The sequence below is a fragment of the Pyxicephalus adspersus genome, chromosome 2 (genome assembly GCF_032062135.1).
Source record: "Pyxicephalus adspersus chromosome 2, UCB_Pads_2.0, whole genome shotgun sequence".
Taxonomy (NCBI): Eukaryota; Metazoa; Chordata; class Amphibia; order Anura; family Pyxicephalidae; genus Pyxicephalus; species Pyxicephalus adspersus.
The window spans coordinates 51,681,691-51,707,427 of NC_092859.1; the positions used below are offsets into that span (position 1 = coordinate 51,681,691).

Consider the following 25,737-nt stretch of genomic DNA (forward strand, 5'->3'; position numbering starts at 1 on the left):
GTCCAGACAGGATGTCTCTAATCTACAAGCAGACTTGGATGTTCTGTTTGATTGGGCAGCCAAATGGCAAATGATATTTATTATAGATAAATGTAAAGTTATGCACTTGGGGGCTAACAACATCCATGCTTCATACTGTCTAGGGGCAATAGGTTTGGATCAGAAATGGAAAATGATCTGGGGGTTCTGGTAAATCATAGACTTAATAACATCATCCAGTGCCAAGTTGCAATATCTAAAGCTGGTAAAGTACTTTCTTGTATAAAAACAGGAATAGACTGCAGAGATCGAGACATAATTCTGCCCCTGTACAAAGAATTGGTCAGACCACATCTGGAATATGCAGTCCAGTTTTGGGCACCAATTCACAAAAAGGCCATTGTGGAATTGGAGAGAGTGCAGAGAAGGGCAACTAAACTAATAAAAGGAATGGAGAATCTCAGCTTTGAGGAGAGATTAGCTGAACTGAATCTATTCTCTTGAGAAGAGACGTTTAAGGGAGGATATGATCACCTTGTAAAAAAAAATAAAAAAAATATTATATATATATATATATATATATATATATATATATACATAAAAAAACATATAGAGAACTCTCTTCCTAATTTTTCTCTTTGGGATCATTACAAAGAACAAGAGGGCACGCTTTGCGACTGAAGGAACAGAAGTTTAAGCCCCGGATAAGGTCTGTGAAAATGTGGAATCGACTCCCTCAGGAAGTAGTTTCAGCAACTATTATAGATTGCTTTAAGAAAAAGCTGAATGCTTTTCTAGAAGCACAGAAAATAACTGGGTATTAAGGCTTTAAAGTAAAGTAAAAGAAATTGCATTTTCCCCTATTGTCATTGGACAATTTCTGAATCCTTTTTCAAAATAAGCTCTTTTCTGACTTTTGCCCAGGTTTATGGCGGCAAATAAATGGATTTGCACTAGAAAGCTTAAAAAAGATACTGGTTCATGGAAAGTCAATCCGCGCATGGAGGCGACATAGTAAAATGATGTCACAGAGAGTGTACAGCGATCCAGTTAGCTACACCCGAAATTTTGTTTCACAAGCGGGCCAAGGCTTGGAAGGTTTCCGCGGCGGTAAATTCATGCAAGGCACCTGCCTTGTGGAGATATTCTGGGGCCTTTTCAGAAAAGCCATTCCTCTGTAAAACCGCACTGCTGCCAAAAATATCATTAAGGACGCTGTAGCTGCCATATCAACAGCTGTTATGGATAGAACATCGCGACAGAATCAGGTGAAATCAGGAGTCAGAAAGCGTCTGGATGGTCACTCAGCGACATCTTTTAATCACAGCACCTTGATTAAACGGTGTCATGTTTTAATTGTCTGCCATGGCTTTCTTACACGACAGCTTGATAGAGTGCGTAAAATCCAAATTTCTCATCTCATCAAATACTGCCTATCCAGTATCATAGTATCCAGTACTGCCTATCGAGTATCATAAACACCCATGTAGAAGTTCAACTTATAGCGGCACTGATGATTAACACGCCTCTGAAATTCTTCATCTCAGGAAGCGTTGAATATTATTACAACTTGAATAACACCTTGTTTCATGTCGTGTGTAAAATGGTTAAACCAGATAGTTCCCCCATTGACGACGGAGCATGAGTGCCTTTAATTACCTATCCAAAAGCTAGTCATTTAATTGAAACTGGCTAACTTTAGCTATTTAATTTACAGCTGGGTTACTCTTCAAGGGCGCGGCTGGGAAGCACCACAAAAGCTCATTCAGGGTGGGCGACATTGCCGGTTTTATCAAAGGGGCTCGCTTCCCTGTGCGTTCCAGAGCTGTAGAATTATTAGTGCCTTTTATTATGGCGCTGCAACAATAAAAGTTTAGAGGGAGTTAGCCACAAAAGTCCCTCACCTATCGTACATTTTATTTGACCTACAGCTCCCCTTTTTAGGAGAAACTGAGGTTCAAAGAACACAAGAGAACATTTATATGTGACAGAGCACCATGGGATGGTAAAAGTGATAAAAAATTAGTAGGAGGGGATTAGCCAAAAGGGTCCCAACTTATCTTACATTTCCCTTTCTCTACTGTTAAAGAGAAATTAGGGTTTAGGTAAGTGGCCAAGGTTCACAAAAGGTAAGTGGCCAGGTAAGTGGGCACCTTTGGTTTAGACAGTTTGGTGGGATCTACCCCTGGAATTTGTGGATCTGGCATGTCTTTTTGTAACTGAGCTGATCTGGCTACCACCTGCTGACATATCAGTAATTTCTCGCAGAGAGAAGGACAGAAGGTTTGATGGGGACTGTTGGTGGACAGCCATTTTCAGGTCTCTCCAGAAATGTTCAATAGGATTCAAGTCAGGGCTCTGGCTTGGTCACTCACTCTAGGACATTCACAGAGTTGTCCCTAAGACACTTCTGTGTTGTCTTTGTTGTATGCTATGTGTCATTGTCATGTTGGAAGGGGAATTTCTGAAGCCCTAAGCACTGTGAAACAGGTTTACCTCAACCCTGACCAGTCTTCTAGTCATTTCTGCTGAAAAACACCTGCCCAGGATGATGTTGCCACCGACATGCTTCACTGTTGGGATAGTATTGGACAGGTGATGGGTGGTGCCTGTAGATTTGAGGACAAACAGTTCAATTTTCATTTCACCAGACCAGGTTATCTTGTTCCTTTACAGTCTGGGAGTCCTTTAGGTGCTTTTCTTGTGAACACCAGGAAGGCTTTCATGTGTTTTGTACTGGTGAGAGGCTTCTGTCTAGCCATTCTGCCATAAAGTCCTTAAGTAGATTTAGCTAAAAAGTGGGTGACTCTTCAATAATGTATGAAGAAAGAACGAAAAATCCCTTTCCTTGGAGTCCGGAGGGACACAGTGTTTCATATTTATGAACCACGGACTATATTGCTGCATTATGTCAAAAGCAGATCTTAAGGACTATAACTCCAACGCAGCATATCCTGCTCAGCTGTTACAAAGCAACTCTAAAACATAATGGCTATAGCCAGTACTAAAGGAGTTAAAGCAGTGTCTAATAATGGAATTTAGGAAAAGGATTTTTTAGAAAGAGAAGAACTTTAAGTTTAACTTTGTTCCAGCTGAGTGCACATTGATATTTATTGCCCTGCTAACCCCTCCCCTACCCAGATTTAACTGATATCCCAAATTCCTTGTTACCCCCATCAGTCCATCCATTATCAGGGCCCAACGCACTTTTATTTAAACAACAGGAAAGATTACTTGGGGACTCTGGTCATGTGCCCAAATCTTAAGGGCCAATTTAAGTAAAGTAAATAAGTAAATAAGTGCAATAGGAATTATTCCAGGGAATAAAACCTCAAATTGGAAAATGATGGGACACACCATTACACTCTGCAACTCCCATCCCATGCCTTTGGACTGATTCATCATTAAGCCTCCACCTGGACTCCAACACAACCTCTACTGCTGCAATCCTGAACTGCTATTTCACCTAGCCATCTCTGTGACTGACTCATCCAATATTACTTCTGGAACTCAACAAGCCTCACTACAACCCATATTAGAGGACCTGCTCACATGAACTTCTTTTCAGTTTGCCACATTGTTTAATGTACTCATATGGTTCACAATTACCTGTTAAAATGTATTATTCACATGGCACTCTCTCTGTTTGCTCTATTTCCTCACACCAAAGTCAAGTAACGCATTGTATCTCTGCTCCCTCACTTTCCTGCTTTCTCTGTCTGTGCTCCTGCACCTTTTTTCTCTACTGATACTTTCTGATGACATCTCACCCAACCCTGGTCCCCCCCACAGCCTCTCTCTTCCCTACACTTTTCAGCAAGATACTACTTCCTCCTAACCTCATTCCCGTTCACACTACCCATAAGTTCTTTTCTGGCAGTCTATGGAATGCCAGATCTGTTGGCAATAAATTAACCTCTATCCAAAATCTTCTCTCCAAATCTCTAAACCTCCTGCCTCTCACTGAAACTTGGCTTTCCTGCCCAGATTCTGCCTCTGCTGCTGCTTTCCCCTATGGAGGCCTGCACTTCACACATACCCCTAGACCTGGCAATAGAGTAAGGGGTGGTGTGGGTCCCATTCTCTCCCCTTCCTACCCCACCCTCTCTTATTTTCACCTCTTTGAAATCCACTCCGTCCGTCTTTTCCGCCCCTATCCTCATTGTTGGTGTTGTCTACGCCCCCCTCCGGCCCAGTATCACAATTTTTGAATAACTTTGCCTCTTGGCTCCCACACATTCTTTCCAATGACCTTCCCACCCTCATCCTCAGTGACTTTAATGTTGCAGTGGATGACCTCAACAGTCCTTTCTCAGCCAAATTGCTCTCCATTACCCCTTCTTTTGGACACATAACTGGCCCCGCACACATCGCCGGACACACTTTAGACCTGGTATTTTTCAAACTCTGCAACCTCACCCTCCTTGACAACTCGCCATTTCTCCTTTTTGATCACAACCTTATTACCTTCAACCTATCTATCTCTTGCCCCCCTTTGCCACATCCCAGACCTGGTCAATGGCAGAGAGATACATGTGACCTTGACCACAACCTATTCTCAAACTGCCTTACGTCCCTAACCCCCACCCTCTTTAAAATCACAGCTCCAGGTAAAGCTGCCACTCAGTTCAACCACACTCTTTCTCTGACTCCAGATTAAGTTGCCCCTGGCACCTTCCGCTACCCCATCCTGCTAACCCCCAACCCTGGCACAACAATTACACCAAACATCTACAAAAGAGTGTTCGTGCAGCTGAGCGCAAGTTGAGGAAATCTGGCCTCTGGCCACTGAACTCACTGTCACCAAGCAAAATTATTTCTCTGCTGTTATTTCCTCTAAAGCTTCCAACCCACGCAGCCTCTTCTCAACAAATGACTCCCTCCTAATACCCACACCTGTTCCCCCCACAATTACCTTCTCTGCCCAAGACATTGCCACCTACTTTAGAGATAAAATCAACAAAATCAGGCATGATGTCTCTGCTCACCGGGCCACCATATCCACCCCTTCCACCTGAAAATCATCACTGGCCTCCCTAAGCCCTGTTACTCTGGATGAATTCTTCTCTCTTTTCTCATCATCTCCATCTGCTACCTGTCTCCTAACCCAATTTCCTCTGATCTACTTCATGTCCATTCCTCCACCCTGGCCTCTGCCCTAACAGAACTATTCAATCTCTCCCTTTCTACTGGTATCTACCCCTCACCTTCTAGCTACCGTCCTATCTCCCTTCTCCAATATTTTTCCAATCTTCTTATGCACCTTGTCTACAAAAGACTCACTGATTACCTGAGCACCAAGTCTCTACTTGACCCTCTCAAGTCTGGCTTTCGAGCTGCCCATTCCACCGATACAGCCCCTACTAAAGTGGCCAATGACCTCATCCGAGCTAAATCTTAAGGCAAATTTCCTTCCTCCTTCTCCTTGATCTTTCCTGATCTGATAGATTTCTGAAACTCAACCTGGATAAAACCAAACTCATGATCTTCCCCCCTCACATTCCAAATCTCCCCCTGACATATTCCTAACTGTTAACAATACTGTTATTTATCCCTCCCCTCAGGCAGGTTGTCTTGGCGTCACCTTCAATTCTGCCCTCTCATTTACTTCTCATATTCAGAACATTTTCAGGTCCTGTCACTTTCACCTGGCAACATTTCCAAAATCGCCCCTACCTGTCCCCAGAGACCACCAAACTTCTTGTACACGCTCTTATCCTCTCTCATCTAGACTACTGTAACCTCCTCCTCTCTGGTATTTCACTAACTCGACTTTCTCCTCTACAATCTATTGTGAATGCTGCAGCCAGACTCATCTATCCTTCCCACCGCTTTTCTTCTGCTGCACCTCTTTGTAGTTTTCTTGATTGGCTTCCATTTCACCTAAGAATCATATTAAAGCTCCTGTGCTTTGTCTTCAAATCCCTCCACAGTTCTTGTCCCACTTACATTTCTGACCTGGTAAAAAAAAAAAACTCCCCTAGCCACTCTCTCCGCTCCTATAATGACCTACTACTAACTTCCTCACTTATAACCTCATCACACGCACGGCTCTTTTCTAGACCTGCCCCATGTCTCTGGTCTCATGGTCTTTCTCGTCCTATTCGGCTTGCTCCTACTTTCTGTTTATTTAAAGGAGCACTCAAAACCAATTTTTTCAAACTTGCCTACCCATCGTCCTCTGTTTTTTGAAACCCTCACTACTTCCCACCACTACATATCTCACCTACTATTGTGTGTTACTTCCCCCACCTCCTAGATTGTAAACTGGGGGGTGACTGCTACATATATATTGCAGATTTAACATAGAGTGGTGTTTAAATAAAATGCTATTTTGTTATGCAGGAAATTTATCTAACTGCCTTAAAGGGGCTTTAATAGAATACGTGACATAGTTAAAGGTACCCCTTACCTTTTTTATCTTTCTTCAAAACTGAATAGACAAAAAGCCTTGTGTTTAAGTACTGCTAGTACAAAACATGTCTAGGCTTTGTCATGCTTTCCTGAATGTCCTGTGTTGGAATGTAAATCAATCATTTACTGAATATGGCATACCCTGGGCCAAATTTATCATAAGGCCACCTAGGCAGTGGCCAAGGGTGCCATAGTAACGCAGGGTGGCATTTGTTCTGCTCCCCCCACACCCCCTTCCTCACCTGCATGACAGCTTCTGGACAAGAGTCAGAGCCTTCAAGTCCATAGTTCTATCATATAAAGCTGAAATGTATTTACCTGAAGGGTGAGTACAAGTGGATGTGTACAATTACATCATATTACTGAAAATGTTGGTACAATTGGTGGACACTTGTGGCTAACACTCTTTAAAATATCATCAATATGGCATTTTTGGAACATAAAAAACTCTGCTCACCGAAATGTGCTGCCCTGTCACATATACATGTTTGCTTCCCTTTGCTGAAACCCAATTTCTCTTTAATGTGGAGATATAGGTAGCTAACACCCCTTTTTAAAATGTCATCATTATGGCATCATCACAAGATTATAAAATTATAATGATCACATCATGCTACCCTGTCACACATAACTGGTCAATTGCCTTTTTGTGAACCCAATGTGTCTGAAACAAGAAGAAGCAAGTACCTGAAAATGTAGTAGAAAATACATCTCCACTTATGGCTATATAGAAATAGCTGTTGCAGTGATATTGGGGTTCAAACATGGTAAGCACCCTCTTGTATCTGAGAGGATGCATTGTACAGTACGTTTAGTTTCTGCTTTTAGTTTCAGAAATGATGAGCAGGTAGCAATATTTGACAAACCAACACTATATGATAGCTTTAGTTTTGTATCTTTTATGCTACTGGAATGGGTGTGGTGGGGACACAAGCTCCTGGCCTAGGGGAGAAAAAAGTTTAAATCTAGACCTGGGCATACCGCTGACAATACCTTGATTGTGAGTATTCTCTTAGACAGACACATACCTTTTATGATTCAACGGAATATTTTTTGCACTTAAACACTAACATTACTAACATTAAGCTGTGAATCTCAAAGCTGTGCATCTCAAAGCTGAAGTACTTTAGAAAAAAATGCAAATATTATTGAAGCTAAGATCTTAAGTCAGTAAAATAAAAATGAATAAATGTTATCTTACATCTTCACTGTCACTTGAATCTATTTCTTCTGATTTTTGCTGTTCTTCGTCAACAGACTTTTGTGGCAGTATGTCATCCAACCAACTTAGATCGTGTAGAGAAAAAATACACTCCATTGCCTTCCGTATACCAGCAAGGGCCAGCAGCTGAAAGTAAGCAAACATTCAGGAATTTAGATGAAACTTGAAATTTGAAAGTGGGCAAAATTAAAAAAATCTCTTTAACTTTTTAGTGCATCCACATTTCTCAGTGTTTTCCTAAAAACACTGAACATGTGTTGAGAGGTATATATCCCATATATACTTTCAGAGATTTAAAGAAATATGACATAGATAAATGCACATATAGTGGATATATGTATATAGAAATATCAGTGACAGATACTGTTTGGTCCTCTAAGACAGATAAATGAGAAATTGGAGGGAGGGGGTAAAGAGGGAAAGGGAGGACAGAAAGAACCTAAAGAAAGAGACAAAGAGGGAGTGATGATAGGGAGGTGGGAGATAAGAGAGAAAGAAAGGGTGATTGAAGAGTTGGGGGAAAGAAAGGGTGAAGGGAGTGAGACAGGGAAGAGACAGAGGGATGAGGGAGATGGAGAAGGGAGAGAGAGAGAAAGTTGAACTAGAGAAAGAAAGTAAGGGAGTGGGGAGAGAGATCAGAGAGAGATAGGGAAAAAGAATAAAGGGAGGGAGATAAAGAAAGAGATAAAGAAAGCAGAGAAAGGAAAAGGGGAAGGAGAAGGGGAGAAAGAAAAAAGGAGCAGGGAGGGGAGTGAGAGGTAGAAATAGGGAAATAGAGAGGTCTTCCCCTAGTCAAAGGAAGGTTAAAGAAAGAAAGGGTTTTCTGAAGGGAGGGTGAAGGGAGGGAGAGAGGGAGATGCAAAAACATATGTATATATGTATATATGCTTTTCCATTTGGAGTGAGAGAGGGAATAGACAGAGGGAAGAGGGAGAGGGAAAGAGAGGGTAGATATAGTGAGAGAAGGAGGGAGAAATAGAGAAAAGAGGTGAAGGGGAGAATAGCAAAAAGGATGGAGGTGGAGACAGAGGAGGGAGAGAGGGAGGAAGAATGAGGGTAAAAGGTAAGGGGGGGGGGTGTTGACAAGGGGAAGAGAGCAAGAATTGAGGGGTGATATCTCCAATACAAATGCCACCCTGCATGTTACCTTGGTATAATCACTTTCACCTTCAGTTTCTGCTTTCTGTTACTGTAGAGATGGTCAGCCAGTGTTAGCAGGTTCCAGTTTCACATAGAGATTTTGTAATGCCACCCCCTAGTGGTCATTCCACTCTAAACCACAGCCTAGGTGGCCTGTGAACAATCCAGACCTGTATATTATACTAGACTTCAGAGATGGGTGCTAGATGAGAGTTTTGTTTGCCCCCTTATATAGAGCATAGGCTCTTTAGGACTGAGAGTGTACTGGGAAAGATTTCCAGTAGTAGTAAGAAGAACTCATGAGAAGAAATGTAATAGATGGGCCTCACCATTTCACCTTGGTACACGTGAAGTTGGCTCCAGCCATAAATAGCACAGGTATGCTAGCAAGTCTCTATTGGATATGGAATGGCAGCATGCAAGCTGCTAACAAGCATGAATGGGGATCTGTATTTCTCCTGTCTAAAGGCTGCTTTATGAACTTGGGACTATTAAACTATTTGTAAACAGGACTGTACAGGAACTTTCAAGCATATACAAGTTTCATTCTGTTTTTTGGCTGAAGATATACTGTTTTGTATTGGCCTAAATAAAGAGAATTGTATTTTACAAACAGCCTAGTAGGTAACATTTAGAATAGGTGTAATATATTTTTTTACCATCAAAGGAAAAATAATTGCAGCTTCTGTTGATTTTAATACCCATAAAATGATCAAACAAATTATTTGAATTAGAGTGAATAGATGAACTTTCCGTAGCGGAACATGTCGTAAGTAAATTAGGTCAGGCTGATGCTTTGGCGGAATAAAGAGTAATTTCAACCGTTCCATGAACTGTAAAGATAAACAGATAAAACAAAGTTGTAGTAATAATAGAATAAAACAATTTATAGTGATATATAATCAAACATATTCAATAAATAAAAAAGCATACCCAGCAAGTTTTGGAACAGTGAGGCCTAAACTAAACTATAAAATGAATCACTTTATATCAGGAAAATACCTGTCTATAAATCACCTCATCTGAAACATATTATTTTAAATGTACTTGATATAGGGTAACCGTCTAGAAAAAAATGAATTAGGAATATCCAATATAGTGGTCATTTATTGTAATAATAATACAATTCAAATGCTAGAAAAGTTACCAGTGTTTCTCGACCTTGTAACATGGGGGAACCCTTTCAGGTCTTGAGGGAACCCCTGCTTTAATTGCTATCCACAACTCATAGTACATTAGTGTGGTGGTCAAGGGAAAGAATCCCCTACATTGCTGCTCAGTGGGAAGAATGTCACCCTTAAAGATAGCTAAAAAGATTATTGGTATCTGGTAAATTGACCTGAGTCACAAACTGATCAAAGTTTAAGGAACCCTTAGCAACCTCTTGAGGAACCCTAGAGTTCCATAAAACCCTGGTTGAGAAATATTGGGTTATACAGAGTAGTTTCTATTTCCTGTATCAATACCATTAAAAAAATAAATACCGGTACATTAACTTATTTGATGAGTAGAGCAAAACTAAAAAAATAAATGCAGAAATGAGAAAAACAATGTTTTTAAAAAAAGAGCAAATGACACAAAAAGTGTTACACAGTTAAAAAAATATAAATCAAAACAATCTGAATTAAAATTCAGATTGAATTACAAGTAAAAATTGTTACATCATTAAGTAAAAAAAAAAAAGACTACACTTGCACTATAAGAAATATGGATTCTATCTGCAAAAGCACCTTTTAGTCTCTTTATTACCATATAATTACCAGACATTTAGGTATTGTTTTATTTTTCCTTTCTTGATTGGCTCTTCTATGAAAATGTAGATATCGACCGCACTTTTTAATTTTTATAGAAATTCAATAGAAAACAGATGTTTGGTAATTCTTTTGTCACAAACTCATCTTTTAAGTTTCAGAGGGGTTACAGTGCCTTCAGAAAGTTTTCTGACTCTCTTCACTTTTTCAATTTTGGTATGTTGCAGCCTCATGCTACATACGTTCAGAAATATATATTATTATATGTTCTACACTCAGTATGCCAAAATGACAAAGTGAAAAGAGAATTTTAGACAATTTTGCAATTTTTTTTTTAGAAATATAAAATATTACGTTTCCGTAAGTATTCAGACCTTTTTTTTTTCATCCAGACGCAAAGAGTGCCCCCTTAAACATCGCTTCTCAAGGGAGAATAGATTCAGTTCAGCTAATCTCTTCTTCAAGCTGACCTCTTCCGTTCCTTTTATTAGTTTAGTTGTTGTACTCTCTCCAAATTCAATATCTAAAATCCTTTTTGTGAACTGGTTCCCAAACCTAGACTGCATATTCCAGATGAGGTCTGACTAATGCTTTGTACAGGGCCAGGATTCTGTCTTGATCTCAACAGTCTATTCTTTTTTTAAAACAAGAACCTACTGTGCTAGCTTTAGATATTGCAGCTTGGCATTGCATGCTATTATTAAATCTATGATCTACCAAAACCCTAAAAACTTTTCCATTTTTGACGCTCCCAAATGTATTCCCCCTAGACTGTATGAAGCATGCAAATAACATAACTTTTAATTTCTCAATATAATTGTGATTTGCCACTTGGCTGCCCAATCAAACAGTACATTAAGGTCTGTTTGTAGATTATAGACATCCTCTATGGATTCTGTTACATAGTTTGTTGTCATCTGCTTTCACAGAAATAGTACTTTTTATCACAAACTCTATATCATTTTAAAGAAGTTAAACTATAAAAATACCAACACTGAACCTGGGGAACACTGCTAATAACCTTAAACCATTCAGAGTATGAATCATGGAATGCTTGGAGTGAATCATATGGATGACTGACACAGTTTGAATTGTGCAGCACCCCTCTATCTCACTTACGGTCCCCACAAGAATAAAACCAATGGACTTCATCAGCGTGGGCATGGGAAAAGTTCTTGGCAGCCCGCAGTGATGATGGGGAAGGTTGGAGGCAATTCATAAGACTGCAAGACCGGGTCTCAGACACAGCGCACTCAATTCAAAATGATGGCTGTGTGAGGGGACTTCTATGTGGCGGCTCTCATACCCAAGCAGGACCAAGGCACATGTGGGGGACTGGTCACAAGCTCAGGGGGTGTGAACTCAAATCACCCCCTGAATCACCAGTTGACTCTGTCCAGGGACCCAGCCCAATCACTCCAAGCTCAGAGCAGTCTGGATTGCAGGCATGTGCTGTGCCTAGCAGCCCCAGCTTCTCTAGCTCCTTTTGGATACATCTACAACCAATTCACCACTCACCTGTCTCACATATCGCTGGGCTCTCCTACCTTGGCTACAGATATTACCATATCATCCGCTAAGCATACTATTCACACAAATTGCCTCTCTGCTCCAAGTGGAGCTTGCTAAAATTCCACCTCCATTACTTCTAAACTCCGATGGGACCTCCAAAGTCTTGGGTCCAAGCTGGATTTGATTGAACAAAAATGAGATGACACTGTGATCAGAGTCACACAAAACACCTCTCAGATCTCAACCCTGGATGATCAACTTGAAGCGCTCCAGATTAAACTTGATGATCTGGAAAATAGTGCGCACCACCGTAACGTCCACATCCGTGGCCACCCTGAGTCTATCAAAGACTTACCTGCAGCTACCAAGGCATTTCTTCATACACTGTTGGCAGACAAACTTACCTGGAACTGGACTGGGGTTACCAAGCCCTGGCAGTCCCCAAATCAGTTGGTCCACTGTGCAACATAGTTAAGCCTGGATCCAAAGCATCCCAGAAAGCCACCTGATCCCAACAGTGGGGAGAACTTGTTATTGTGCCCGTACCCACACTCTGGATTGATCTGCTCTGGAAAGCAATTCCTGGCCAGTTGCTGAGTCCCTGAGTGCTCCTTGCGAGATCACCTTGTATCTTTTCTTCTTGCTGCACTACAATGTAGATAAATGCCTATTTGTTGCTGAATGTTCTCATTTAACATGTTCTTGTTCCTTGCCCTAGAATGCCAGTTGTACATAATTTTTACAGTCCTTATGAACATTTCATTAATAGGTATTATTGATCTTAGTTACCTAGGTTCACTCCACTGTCTGTGGGAGTTGTGGGAGTAGAAGGACAAGTTTTGGTTTACCATACTTTGTGGACCTTGGCAGTGCCTTCCTCTACCTGGAGCTTTAAGCGTTGTGGGGTTCAGGCAACTGCATCCCTCGGCTGGGACTGTGGTGGCCCTGGTCAACAGGGGCCTACTCAGGACCCCTCATGGTTATATATGGTTATATATGCTTTACACTTGTTATATGTAGTATTTGCTTGTCAAAATTCACTCTACCTGCTCTCAGGGAGACCATCAAACTAAGTCATATCACCTAATATAGAGGCTTCTTCCCTACAAACGGTGATACTCATGCACAATGTTCAAGGTCTCAACTCCTCAGTTAAGTGTTACAAAGACTTCCACTACTATAATTCTCCCAATGTTGACATACTATTCTTACAGATGATGCATTTCTCTAAAAGGTCATTCCCAGTGTTCCTCTATAAGAATTATCCATTTTTTTTCATGTTAGCTCAACTAACAAGAAATGTGAAGTGATGCTTTGTTTTGCCAAAATGTCAAATTTTTTCCCCTCTGGAAGTGGTAAGGGACCCTGGTGGCTGGTATCAAAGGGTCTCAAAGAGTCAACTGAGGGTCAAAAAGTCTATTTTGTCACATACTATGCCCCAAACGAGGATCAGATTGCTTTTTGCCATACCCCCTTCCTCACGATCATGCCATGGTCAGGGGAGTTGTACCTACTTGGAGATTGCAACCTAGCATTGGATTAGTTTACAGACAAGATCAGTAGGCCTACATATAGACAACTCCAAAAGAAAAGGTAAACCCCTATTCTAGGGACAATATGTACTATTCTGTGGCCCACAACCAGTACTTCAAAATAGACCACATTTTTGTCCTCTCAGGCACCAACCATTACTTTGTTAATAGGGCTCACATCCTATCCACCACCTGGTCAGACTGTTCCTCAATATGTTACAGCAACCTGAGCCTGGAACTGGAGAGGTTTAAAAAGGCTTAGCAACCAATAGTAGGCAGTTGATATTGTGAACCTAAACTTTGCTAAAAGCATTTCACACAGTACCCCACAGACATGTAATATGCATGTAAAGGTCTAAAAGTTTTTTTTTTTATTCATGGATGTTGTTGCACAGTGCCTTCCTCTTTTTCCCCACCACTGTTTTCCTCCTTACTTTCACCTAGTCTGCATTTCTTGGTCCAGAAAAACTTTAATATTGTTGTTTGACTCTGACCAAAACTTTCACAGTAGGTAAAGCTTTGCTGAATATTGGTCCCTCATGCAGGTGTGTATTTAAGACATTTTTAAAGTCTGGTTAAAACGTTCCATACCTCCATTAGCATGAGCATGATATAGTAGTGTTAAAATATATAATATAAACAACATTAAAGGTGAGTCTTAAACTCCTTTAATAAAATGTGTACTATTGTCTGTGATGATTTCTAGGGGCAGACCCCACCTGGAGAACTAGCCTCCCCAGGTTGTTACCACAACTTAAGTGGTCAAAACTCCAGCTATAGCAACCTCTGTTTTTTTGCAGTACAAATTATAAGCTATTTAATGTACAGCGCCGCGTAATTTGTTGGCGCTATATAAATCCTGTTTATTATTAATATTAATAATAATAATAATATTAATAATATTCTATCAGACAATTCCTTTGGTGCTGCAGTACTACTGTAATTTCTCCACAAACATCTAACTGGATTGTATTCCATAGGCCATTTGGAAAATGTCCGACCTGTAATGTGGCAGTTGTCTTCTGATTTTTCTCAGGAAACTAAACCTTTTATTTGCTTTTCTTTACCAGGTCACTACAATGCTTCTCTGCAAAGTTGTTTTGTTGTACCACACCTGAATGGCCATTTTAAGTACTTTTTGCCAAAGTGCAGCTGGAATTGCTATTCTTAATTATGTACTTGTAACACACAAACAACCTTCCAAGGTAATAATCATTCTCTTTGTAGGTATTATGGCTGAGAATATCCTGGTAAGACAGATGGCCATCCACCCTGTAAGTAGGTCAAAATTTCCTGAATCACTGGATCATTCTGATATGGGGTTACCAGGTCCTGTAGTGTAATTGTGAAGACTGCCAAATTGGATATTTCAAATCACTGTTCGTCTTGGTCATCTTTTCCGACTAGAGGAGTTGGACAAATAATCTGCCACTTGAATCAACTTTCTAGGCTTATAAAAAACTTTAAAGTAGTACTAAAACAGCCCCAGTCTGACAAGAGAACGATTGCCAGACCCAGACACCGATAGCAAAGAAGTTAGGGCTTGGTGATCAGTTCTTAGGATAAACTTTCTACCATAAAGAATGCAATGCCACTGTTCATTTGCCCATATACAGGCCAATGCTACTCCTGCATTTTTTTTGTTTAGAGTTCTAGAAGCAAAAGCAATGGGGTTCACCTTTCTTTGGTGAATATGTGAGATAACTGTACCCAAAGCAACAGTGGAAATATCACATGAAACAAATGTTAGAGCAGCTGGTGAACAATGCGCAAGAAGCTATTTAGTATTTCAAGGTCCAAAGTGGATGCTTGTGTTCACTCCCATTCTGCAAAGCACCAATGTTGAATTACAAGTGATGTATACACTGTGAGGAGAGACTATGACCTACAAATTCGAACTCAGTCTGTTTTTTGGTTAGGTTTGTTTAGGTTGTGTTCCATCAGTCAGTGAAAACTTGATGATTGCATTGTGTTCCTCCAGAGAGGGTACATGAATGAAAATATAATACAAATAGATTGTTACACAAGGTATCCCTGAATAAACAGTGTCCATTATCTTTAAAAACAGCTTGGGGCAGAGAACAGACCAAAAGGCATGCATTTAAAACAGAAATGTCCCAGATATATAATAAAAGTTGTTAGATTGCTGGCTGCCATTGCAAGTGAAAACTGTAGGAAGCTTTTATGGAAGTCCAGTTTAGTAAAGATTTTTGACCCCTGGCAATGAGAAGTTAAATTATCAGTAGTAGGTAGTGAATAACAGTCAGGTACTATTGCTTAACACATAGTCAAATTTTGCCATCTTGTTGGCAATGATTTGGTTAGAAAACCTTGGGGACAAGTCAGCAGATACTATATTAGCATCCTATAAAAGTTTTTGTAGCTATTAGACTCCAACAGGAATGGCTAAGGGAGTGGATAGTGACAAAAATGTTAATTGTAAGTGGCTGCATTCAAAATGAGGACCTTTGCTCCTTTGTCTAATAGCAGCTGAATTTTAACCTTGCTATTATGAAAGCAATGATACAGTGATAAAATCTTAAACCAGCCTGTGCCTTTTCAATTATGTAGACTTGTACGTCGTCCGGTGCCTGCTCAGCCTGCTCCAAGTTTTGAACAGGTAAATTTGGGGTGGAATGGCAACATTTAGCAAAGTGGTTCCATTTGTTACAGTGCATACTTTGGGCAGGACACAGTGTAATACTTCCTTTATGGTGGTTACTGCCACTGTTAAAACAATGGGTGCACAGTGTGCAGTCTGTCAATTTTTGTACTGAAACAGGTGTCTCATTTCCCCGCTGTGGGGCGCAACATATTTTTGGCTTCATGCAAAGTCATTTCTATTTTGCATTTCAAATCCACATAGATTCTGCCTCACCCTGACAGAATCTGCAAAAACAAACTCACTGGAAACTACTAAAAACAATTGTGGCAGGTTTAATATAATGTTATGTGATGTGTACAGTAGCAGTGTAGGAGGAATCTGCTCACAGAGTAGAGAAAATCCTAAAACCTTCTGACCCTAATGAGTTTAGAAGCAAAGCTCTTTTTGTCTGGGGAGGCCTCATCCATACTATGCCACACATGCTATCAAGTAGATATAAAACTGATCGAATCAGAGATTCAGGGGCACTGCAGGCTCCTCAGTGTGCTGCAGAAACTTTTCCGGAGGGTCCTTGTCGCCACTGTTGCATCTTGGAATCACAGACAGTCAACTGGTAGCCATTTTTATTATTATTGCTGTCACTACACACAGGCTACAGTTACTCTGTAGCATAACCTAACCAGCTCTAAAAGTGACTCTCCTTTCACTAGGAACCTTGCTACCAGTAATGACCCCTTTCCTAAAAGCATACCATGCATACATTGCTACCAGTACCCAAGTTCTGATACTAATTGGACCTACCAACACAAGAAGAGGGACTAACAGCTGAGGTTGACAATAAACGTCCTGCAACCTCCACTACCAATATCACAGGCTGTAACAATACATGTACTACTATAGTCTGTGGCTCGGACCACTGAACACCTATTGGTTCTGTGAACTAGCTCAGTATCAGAAAATTAGGGATCAATATAGGACCATCCTTGCAACAAAACCTACCAGGCGGTAACCAACAAGCAACTTAAGACTTAAAGAAGTATGGGTCCACTGGAACTGCCATAGTTTGGTTATCTATTTGATGTTGTTTAAGTCTGAGGAAGTGGACAACTTTTCAGGAACCAGAAATTATATATTTAAACATTTAAACATAAATTATTTATTTAATAATGTGAGAATTTCTTTATTTTTATTTACCATATTACTATCCATAAAACTTTTCTATGGGGGTTTTATTTGCCAGTACTACATAATGTATCACATTCACTGAGGTCATCTCCCTGCTCTTACGGAATGTGTCAACCAGTCCATAAGGGGCAAAGCTTGACTGGGAGAACTTCTGTTTGTTACTACTAAATGTGTACTTAACAGTGGTCCCTCCTGCTACCCATAATTTAGTAAATTCTGAACCAAACACAAGAGATTTAGTTTAGGTGGAGGATCTGCTAGTGGTCAGTCCCTTGTGGGCCCAAGTTACTATACCAGTCTTAATTCAAACCAATGATGACATTTTCTAACTATCTCAATTTGTGTGAATCAAAGCAATTTTTTACACAACAATGGGGAAATCTGTGATTTCACTTGGTTAACAGTCAGAATATGGGGAAACAGGTAAATGTGTACTCCACTATGGGAAATAAATGGCTTGTGGAAAACTGATTTCACTTTAACAGTTACAGTATGAAAAAATGGGTGAATTTTATTAGCAACAATGGGGCAAAACGCCTGTGTAAAAATGCAAATAACTTCTGTGATTTCACTTGGTTAAAAGTTGCAAAAAGAGAATACAGGCAAATTTATTTTTACACAACAATGGGAAACATTACCTGTATACAACTGCAAATTATGGTTGTGATTTATTTTGGTTAATAGTCACAACATGACAAAACAGGTGAATTTTTGGGCAACAATTTGAAAAGAATAGCATGTGGATAACTGGACATAATTTCTGTGATTTCAATTGGTAAACAGTTGCAATATAAAAAAAACACTGCTCAATGTCACTAGCAGCAATTGGCAAAGCAGGTGAATTTTTATGAAACAATAGGAAAAAAAAGTGCCTGTGGATAACTGGAAATAACTGGTATCATTTCAATTGCTTAACATTTGCACTATTCCCAATCATTTTTCTCCCATGCCCTTTCCCAGAAGCAGTTTCCTACAATTGCATCTATCTAAAAATGAAGTATTTTTCCCTCTGAGCTTTTCCATGACTAGAAGCCCCCTGTAGAAGAGATGGGCTCTAGGTCACTTGTGGTATTGAGTTTTCGTGTTAAGTAAAGCTAAAGGAAGAGGAAAAAGCAAAGGTGTGAGGAAGTTTAAAGGGTTATGAGGTGCCCCACTTCTAAACAAAAATGTGAGGTTTGGGTGTCCCTAGTAGAAAAAGAAGTAGTACAAGTATAAGTACAATGCATAGGTTAAAGATTTAGAAACTGGTTTTTAGAATAACACACAATAAAAAGACAGTAGGGTGCTGGATTTTCAATACTGTGTGTATCTAGCATTTTGACAATGGCTGGTGGTTACACTTCACCAATGGTATGGTAGGGGTAACATTGTAACAGTGTAACACAGGCATTACACTTTTTTGGAGATGATTATTAATTTGTGAATTACTTTTGTAGTAAAACAGAAAATATCGGGAGGTGGGTCAATTTGTTTTTCTTTATGATTTATGTGGGCCTCTTCTGAAGTGTTTCATTGGAGCTTTTAGGCTTTGTTTAACGATTTTTTATGTGAAAAGATTATGTAAAAATCACAAAATATGTGTCTAAGGTATGGCCCAAAGTTTCCAAGTGCCAGTGAACAACACAAACACAAAAAACAAAACCTGGTATAAATTTTTTTCCATAATAGAATTGGAAAAGATTAGAGCCAATGTCTTGTTTTCTTGCTGCCTATATTAAGGAGCCAACGCTTCTAGTCTCTGGAAGTATGGGATGGTACGACTTTGGACATGGTGACTTGTGCCACTTTAGACATTCAGCGAGAGAAAATCTCCCCATCTAAAATACAGAAATTAAAACATAGCAGACTTCATGCCTTTCTTAAACCTTACTGGAAAAAAGCAATGTGCTTTTAATGCTTTTGCATAAACTGTTTTTTCTAGAAGAGACCACATCTCAATTATACCATTGAGCTTGTAGTTACTATTTTATCCTATATAGCTACTGATAATCCTAGCCAGTGGTTAGTAACTTCAAGAACTATTGTAGCAAACCAATTGCTATGATCATTTTTAAGTGACTTATACCTCGAAATAAAAGATGAGAATGTGACTTATCACCAGCGAAACATGCATAATATTTGATTCACAGCTTAAAAATTGAAAAGGAATGGTATAAAAATATAACATCTATTTAATGATAAAATGATAGATTAAAATGTACCTGAATGCTTCCTAAAGCTGCCACACCCATTTGAAGAAAAATTCCATATAGTACAGGCATTGGGATATACTATAAAATATAAAACAATATAAGTAAATATTATTTCAAAGAATATATGCTTTAATGGTACATATCTACTCAATTCCTATTCATTGTCTTCCTCACTTTACTTCCATCATTCAGCTATCAAATGAAAGTGGTTTAGCACTGGTAGGGATGAGGCTTTATCCCAACCTGAAAAGACATTGGGTGTAATTTATTATAGCTCTCCAAGGCTGGAGTGAACATACTTTCATCAGTGAAGATGGGTGATCCAGCAAACCTGGAATGGATTTGTATAAACTCATTAAATAGCAAATGTTTTGAATCCTGGACCAGATTCAGTCATGGTTGGCTGGATCAACCAGCTTCACGGAAAAAGGGTATCCTCTCAAGTCTTTGAGAACTTTAATAAATAAGGCCCATTGTGTCTGATTTATTAAAGCTCTGCAAGACTGGAGAAGATGGACTACCATGGGTGAACTTGGGTGATCCAGAAAACCTGGAGTAGATTCCATATAAAGTATTTTATATTAGTTAGCAAATGTTTCAACCCTGGACCAGATCCATTCCAGGTTTGCTGGATAACTCAGGTTCTCTCATAATTTTCTTTCTTTTCCAGTCTTGGAGAGCTTCAATAAATCAAGTTCATTGAAACTGTGTAGGAATGGCTTCAATTTGCAGGCGGTGAAAGCAGGGATATTTTAAGTATGGTATTTTATTTTTTCAATCCCACAGGAGTTTTTACCCCTTTTTTGTGCCTGCAGCATTTTAAAATAGCAAGATGAGTTTTATTAAACAAGCAGTCCTTACGATAAGGACTGCTTTAAGGTCAAGGAAAATTTTGGTGGTACATGAGGACTATCATACATTTTTCAGCAATAAATTCATGTAATTACCACAGAGGATCAAGCTTTAAAAGGGTTTATGATATTTAGAAGAAAAACCAAGGTACTTTGTTGCATACAATTGCAAATATATTTTTCCAGGTAAGCTGCGTTGAATTTAATTTAAGAGAGCACTCAAAACCCATTTTTTCAAACTTGCCCACCCATCTTCCCCTGTCTCTCGAAACCGTCACTACTTCCCACCACTACATTCCCCCTCCTATTGTGTGGTAATCCCCCCTTTTACTAGATTGTAAGCTCTTCGGGACAAGGTCCTCTCCTCCAGTGTCACTGTCTGTATTTGTTTGTCATTTACAACCCCTATTTAATGTACAGTGCTGCATAATTTGTTGGCGCTATATAAATCCTGTTTAATATTAATAATAATAATATTTTGAGTATTTGAATACATGTATGAAACTGAGCAACAAATGTTTCTGCAGGTTTTTTCACCATTTTAATTTTTTTACAAGAAAAAAGAATATGAGGAATATACATGTCATTCCAAATTAGGTGAGCCATATGCTCCTTCACACCCAAATGTACTTTGTATTAAATTAAACCTGCCAACATTACTTGAGCTGTGTGCATTACCAATGAAAAATTGGAGGAAAATATCTCTTTGTTTATTTCCTCTCATAGTGACAAATATTAGTATGTAAACATAAAGTTACCAAATTAATAGCATAGAAATATTGGTAAACTGTACAGAAAAGTTTTGGTCAGTCGCAATGACTGTTTCAGTAGTAAAGTTCATGGACATGTCCATAGTTCGTGTTGCCTGACATGATGCTCTGTCAGGCAACATCGCAATATATAGAAAGGTATACATTAGAACTGGAAAGGTTCAGCTGTCAAGCATACCAATTACCTTGTCTTGAGTACATTTGTTTCGTTTAAATGTATTAGTTAACAAAACGTTGCCATTACAATAGCCAACTGGATGTATCTGTGTATTAATAATTTGTAGGTACATACAGTATGGCTGTACCTTGCCTTTGTTACTTATAATATTATATTAAATGGCAGACACTTTCTAGTTTTTATTAATTTGGTGCCAACACACATCAAACAGTGCAAATATTTAGTTTAGTCTTCTATATGTTGATGTGCCTTTAGGGACTGTGATGGCCACTCCAGGTAAGCTGTTTTCAGTTTACACAATATATTTTTCAATTTGGAGTATGAAATGTATTCAAATGATAGAGGTTATATTTAAATTGTAGGCAACAAAGTACATCTGTTTCACAAAATTCTGTTACTGAAAATGAAAACAATATATATATTATTCTTTGCTGTCCACAGTAAGTACCTTAAGAAACATACCTTAAGAACTGGTGAAAGGAACACAGATGCTCCAGTTAGGATAAACACTGCCAATCCAGTTACTCTTTGCTCCCTGCAAACACACCATAAAATAGTAAGACTAGGGTAATATTGCGTTTATTATAACTAGTGAATTCCATTTAATTCACCTATGTTTGACTCATCCCAAGTCTAGGTTTTTAATAACCTTAGATATTTTTAGTGATATACCCTGTATATGTATTGCAAATTTGCTTTAGATTGTAAAAAAAATATTTACCTGATGCCCAAAAATTTTGGTTGTTCTCCTGGAGCAGAAACTGTTGTTTCCATTTTTAGACTGTTCATGTGTGCAAGCGATATAACAGTAGCTGAGACATACCATGGAAGACCCATAAAGGACATTACTATAATTAGCAAAGCTATGCAGAAGAAATCCAGATGAAGTCCTGCGCCTTTCTGTAAAAAATGTTATACATGTATATTAAAGAAAAAAAAAACTTTAACAGCAATTCTTTACCCATAAAATCTATAGTCTTCCTGTGCATCTAACATAGTCACATGGTCACTGTCCACATACTACCACAAAGCTCAATGGCGCATAGTGTGGAAAGGTATAAAAATGAAGGTTTCCCTTCATCATTTAAAAATTATAAACAATACAACAAAAGATGTAAAAGGGAAATCAAATGTGCAATAATTCTAAACAAAAGACATATTGCAAAAGTAAAACCCCCATTTTTTATTACATATTATTAGCAACAATATCAGATCTGAACATGTAGGCCCCTTACAAGATGTCTCGCGGTTGGTGGCTTCAGATAAAAAAAAGCAGCTTTGCTAAACACTTTTTTTAGCTCTGTGTACACAAAGCAGAATGGTGGAGCTTAAGTCCACAATAAAAATAGCATTGTTGCAGCCTTGAAGAAACCACAATGGCTAGAAATTGATATGATCGAGCAACAGCTAGATAAAATTAGGGTTAATAAAGCACCAGGACCTGATGGATTAAACACAGTCCTCAGAGAACTGATCGCTGTTATTTCAAAGCCATTGTTTCTCCTTTTTAGAGACTGTTTTATCACTGGCATGGTACCAATGGACTGGTCTAAGGCCAATGTGGTATCTATCTTTAATAAGGGAGCAAAGTAATTATCAAGTACCTATGGACCAGTAAGTTTACCTACTATAGTTTAAAAGGTCCTAGAAAGACTGTTGAACCAGTTTTTGTTGGGAAAAAATTATAAATGAAGGATGGATGCATGGATTCAAGAAAGACCAATATTGTCAATCAAATTATTTTTTCATGAGGAGGTAAGTAAACAGTTCAACAAAAGAGTTGATATAGGATACTTGGACTTTGCAAAAGTATTTCACACAGTATTCTAAAGGCGCCCATTGTGCAAGTGCAAGGGTATATAGGTTTATAAAATGTAATCTGTAAATAGATAGAGAATTGGCTTAAAGGCTGAATTCAGAATGTACCCCAGGGTTCAATGTTGGGATCATTGTTGCTTAAAATATTTATAAATGAAATAGAGTTTGGGATTGAAAGTACAATCTCTGTATAATTAAAAAAAAAGTCCATAAAGGAGGTCTATAATCTACAAGCAGACCTGGATGCAATGTTTAATGGGAAAGCCAAGTGGCTCGAGTCGGTCGCTGACCTCACCTTTACAAATACATCACTATATTTAGCTGGAAATCAACCTGATCCACTGCACTCTAATCCGACCAAATAAAAATGGCTCTCCCTGAGACATAGTAGTGAAACTTTACAACTTTTGCACGGAGGACAGGCTCCTGCAGGAGGCGCCAAAGAACACCTAACCTTTCAAAGCTATACCTGTGAGCTTTTTACTGACTTGACACCAAAAACAATCCAGGGACACAGGATGCTGAAGCTATACCTGCTGATTCTTCAAGGCCAACACATCACCTATCACTGTGTATACCCCTTAAAGCTGCTCTTCTCTTACAATGGAAAAACCCAGGTTGTCACCTTGATCGCCGATTCATCCCATACCACTAAAAACCAATGGCATAGGCCTTACAAGCAACCCAATACATATACTCCAAGAGTTCCATAAAAGGCAACGCTCTCTATACTAATACCTGCAATCTTTCGACATAGCTGCCATGGGCTTCCCTATGCATTGAAGCCTGGAAACCCCAATTACGTCCCTAGAAATTAGGCAGGTCATCAAACAGCTAAAGAGTAATAAACTAAAATTCCTACTGAACTGACCACCAAAAATTGTGCCTCTTTGAAGATGATGTTCTGCTGTGCCTGTCCAACCCTCTGATGTCTGGCTTAACCTAATGTCTCCCCTACAGAACTCCCAAAAATTCTCAGGCCTACAAATAAGTAGCACCAAGTGTAAGGCACTTAGTATTTCCCTACCACTGGAAACAGTGTCTGCAATTTAGGTGTCCTTCCCCTTTAAGTGAGTGGAGTGCTGCCTGTGATACCTGGGTGTATATATATTGCCCTATGATTATACTCTGTACTTTGTCAAGATCCCGAACTAGTGCAACACCTGACCATGTAAATATCAAGGCTGGTATGCATCCCAAGCTTGTATACCCCAAGTTTTGCCAATAAAAATTCCCTCAAACACTCTCCATTTGCTACAACAAAGGATGATGTTCTTTATTCGCGGGTCACAGAGGCCACGCATCCCAAAGCCCACCATGTATCCAAAACACTTCCACTATGGGTCTCTCTGGAGGCAAGCGTGACTACCCCAGTGTCGGTGGAGGCTCTACCATAGATACCCTCTTCTAAGCAGAACCATTTATGCAACACCATTCTCAAACACTCCCTGCAGATCTGGGACTTCACAAAGCTCTCAGGTGAAATGACGTTACCCCCAATCTCCCCTCTACCTCATCATTGGCAATCCGATGTTTTCACCTGGGCTGGAGGACCTGCAGAAATTTAACTGGTGCATGGAACATGGCCTACATCATGGCCTACAGGCTACACCACTTCCTGAACCCCTTTGTGATACTACCCTTTACTACAGTTCGAGAGAATCACGAAGCCCCCTTGTCAGAAATTTTTCGCTTTTTACAAATCAAACACTTCGTTCAATCTGGAATGGTGGGTTCCTCACACATGCATACTATGACCTTGTTCCAATGTATTCGTGCATGAGATCCCCAAGCCCAAGGGGTGATCTCTGCCCTATATGACATTCTGGTGCGAAGCCGCACCCCAACATCTTCCTCCTATATGGGCCACTGGAAAGGGGACTTTGGCTTGACCCTGAGGTGGTAGGAGTGAGAACAGATATGGAACACAGTGGCATACTGCAGCATTAATACTTCTGCTGTGGAAGCTAACTACAAAATATTAATGGGTTGGTACATGGTTGTACCAACCAAAATTTAGCCTCCTGGCTTTCTCTATATTGGTCCCACAGACCTCAACTTTGGGAGACTTCCTGGACTCTACCAGCATACAGGCGAAACACAACAACTTCCCCCCTGTCTCAAGGACAGGTGCCTTTTTATTAACATTTGCAGGTGTTCCACGGCCATTACCAGTTTCTGGCCTGCAAAAAGGATGGAGTGCCTTGATTACCCATTCCTCCCTTGATATTCTGGGTCTGGATCCCAAATAAAAATATACAGCACAAGATTTACTTACAGCCTTATCCGGGCCCTTTAATCCCCATTACAGGTGAATTTGATTTCATGTATTTCATTCTACTACATTTAACAGAAAGTAGTTTCTTAACAGAAAGTAGTTTTAGCACATTTTGTAGATTGATTTAGTAGTAGATTTTTCCTTTGTTGCAGTAAACTAAACTGTTTTTATAAGGGTTTTTTTTTGCCTTTCTCTGGATCAACGATATACGATGTATATAATATTTTGTTTTTTATGGAATATGCAGCGCTCTAATAAGTTTATTGCCCTATTGGTTGAACTTGGTGGACTTATCTTCTTTCAACTTGAC

At 39.4% G+C, this 25,737-nt stretch overlaps 1 protein-coding gene across 1 annotated transcript in view; it reads right to left on the reverse strand.

Annotated features, from left to right (window-relative positions):
- The window catches only part of SLC4A9 (solute carrier family 4 member 9), a 90,769-nt gene that overhangs the window by 5,592 nt on the left and 59,440 nt on the right, over positions 1 to 25,737 (reverse strand). The window contains exons 16-20 of the mRNA XM_072400772.1: positions 22,053 to 22,231; positions 21,794 to 21,866; positions 19,542 to 19,610; positions 9,415 to 9,588; positions 7,595 to 7,741 (exon numbers count right to left, since the gene is read on the reverse strand). Of these exons, the coding sequence (XP_072256873.1) occupies positions 7,595 to 7,741; positions 9,415 to 9,588; positions 19,542 to 19,610; positions 21,794 to 21,866; positions 22,053 to 22,231 (642 nt within the window). The remainder of the gene's footprint in view (positions 1 to 7,594; positions 7,742 to 9,414; positions 9,589 to 19,541; positions 19,611 to 21,793; positions 21,867 to 22,052; positions 22,232 to 25,737) is intronic.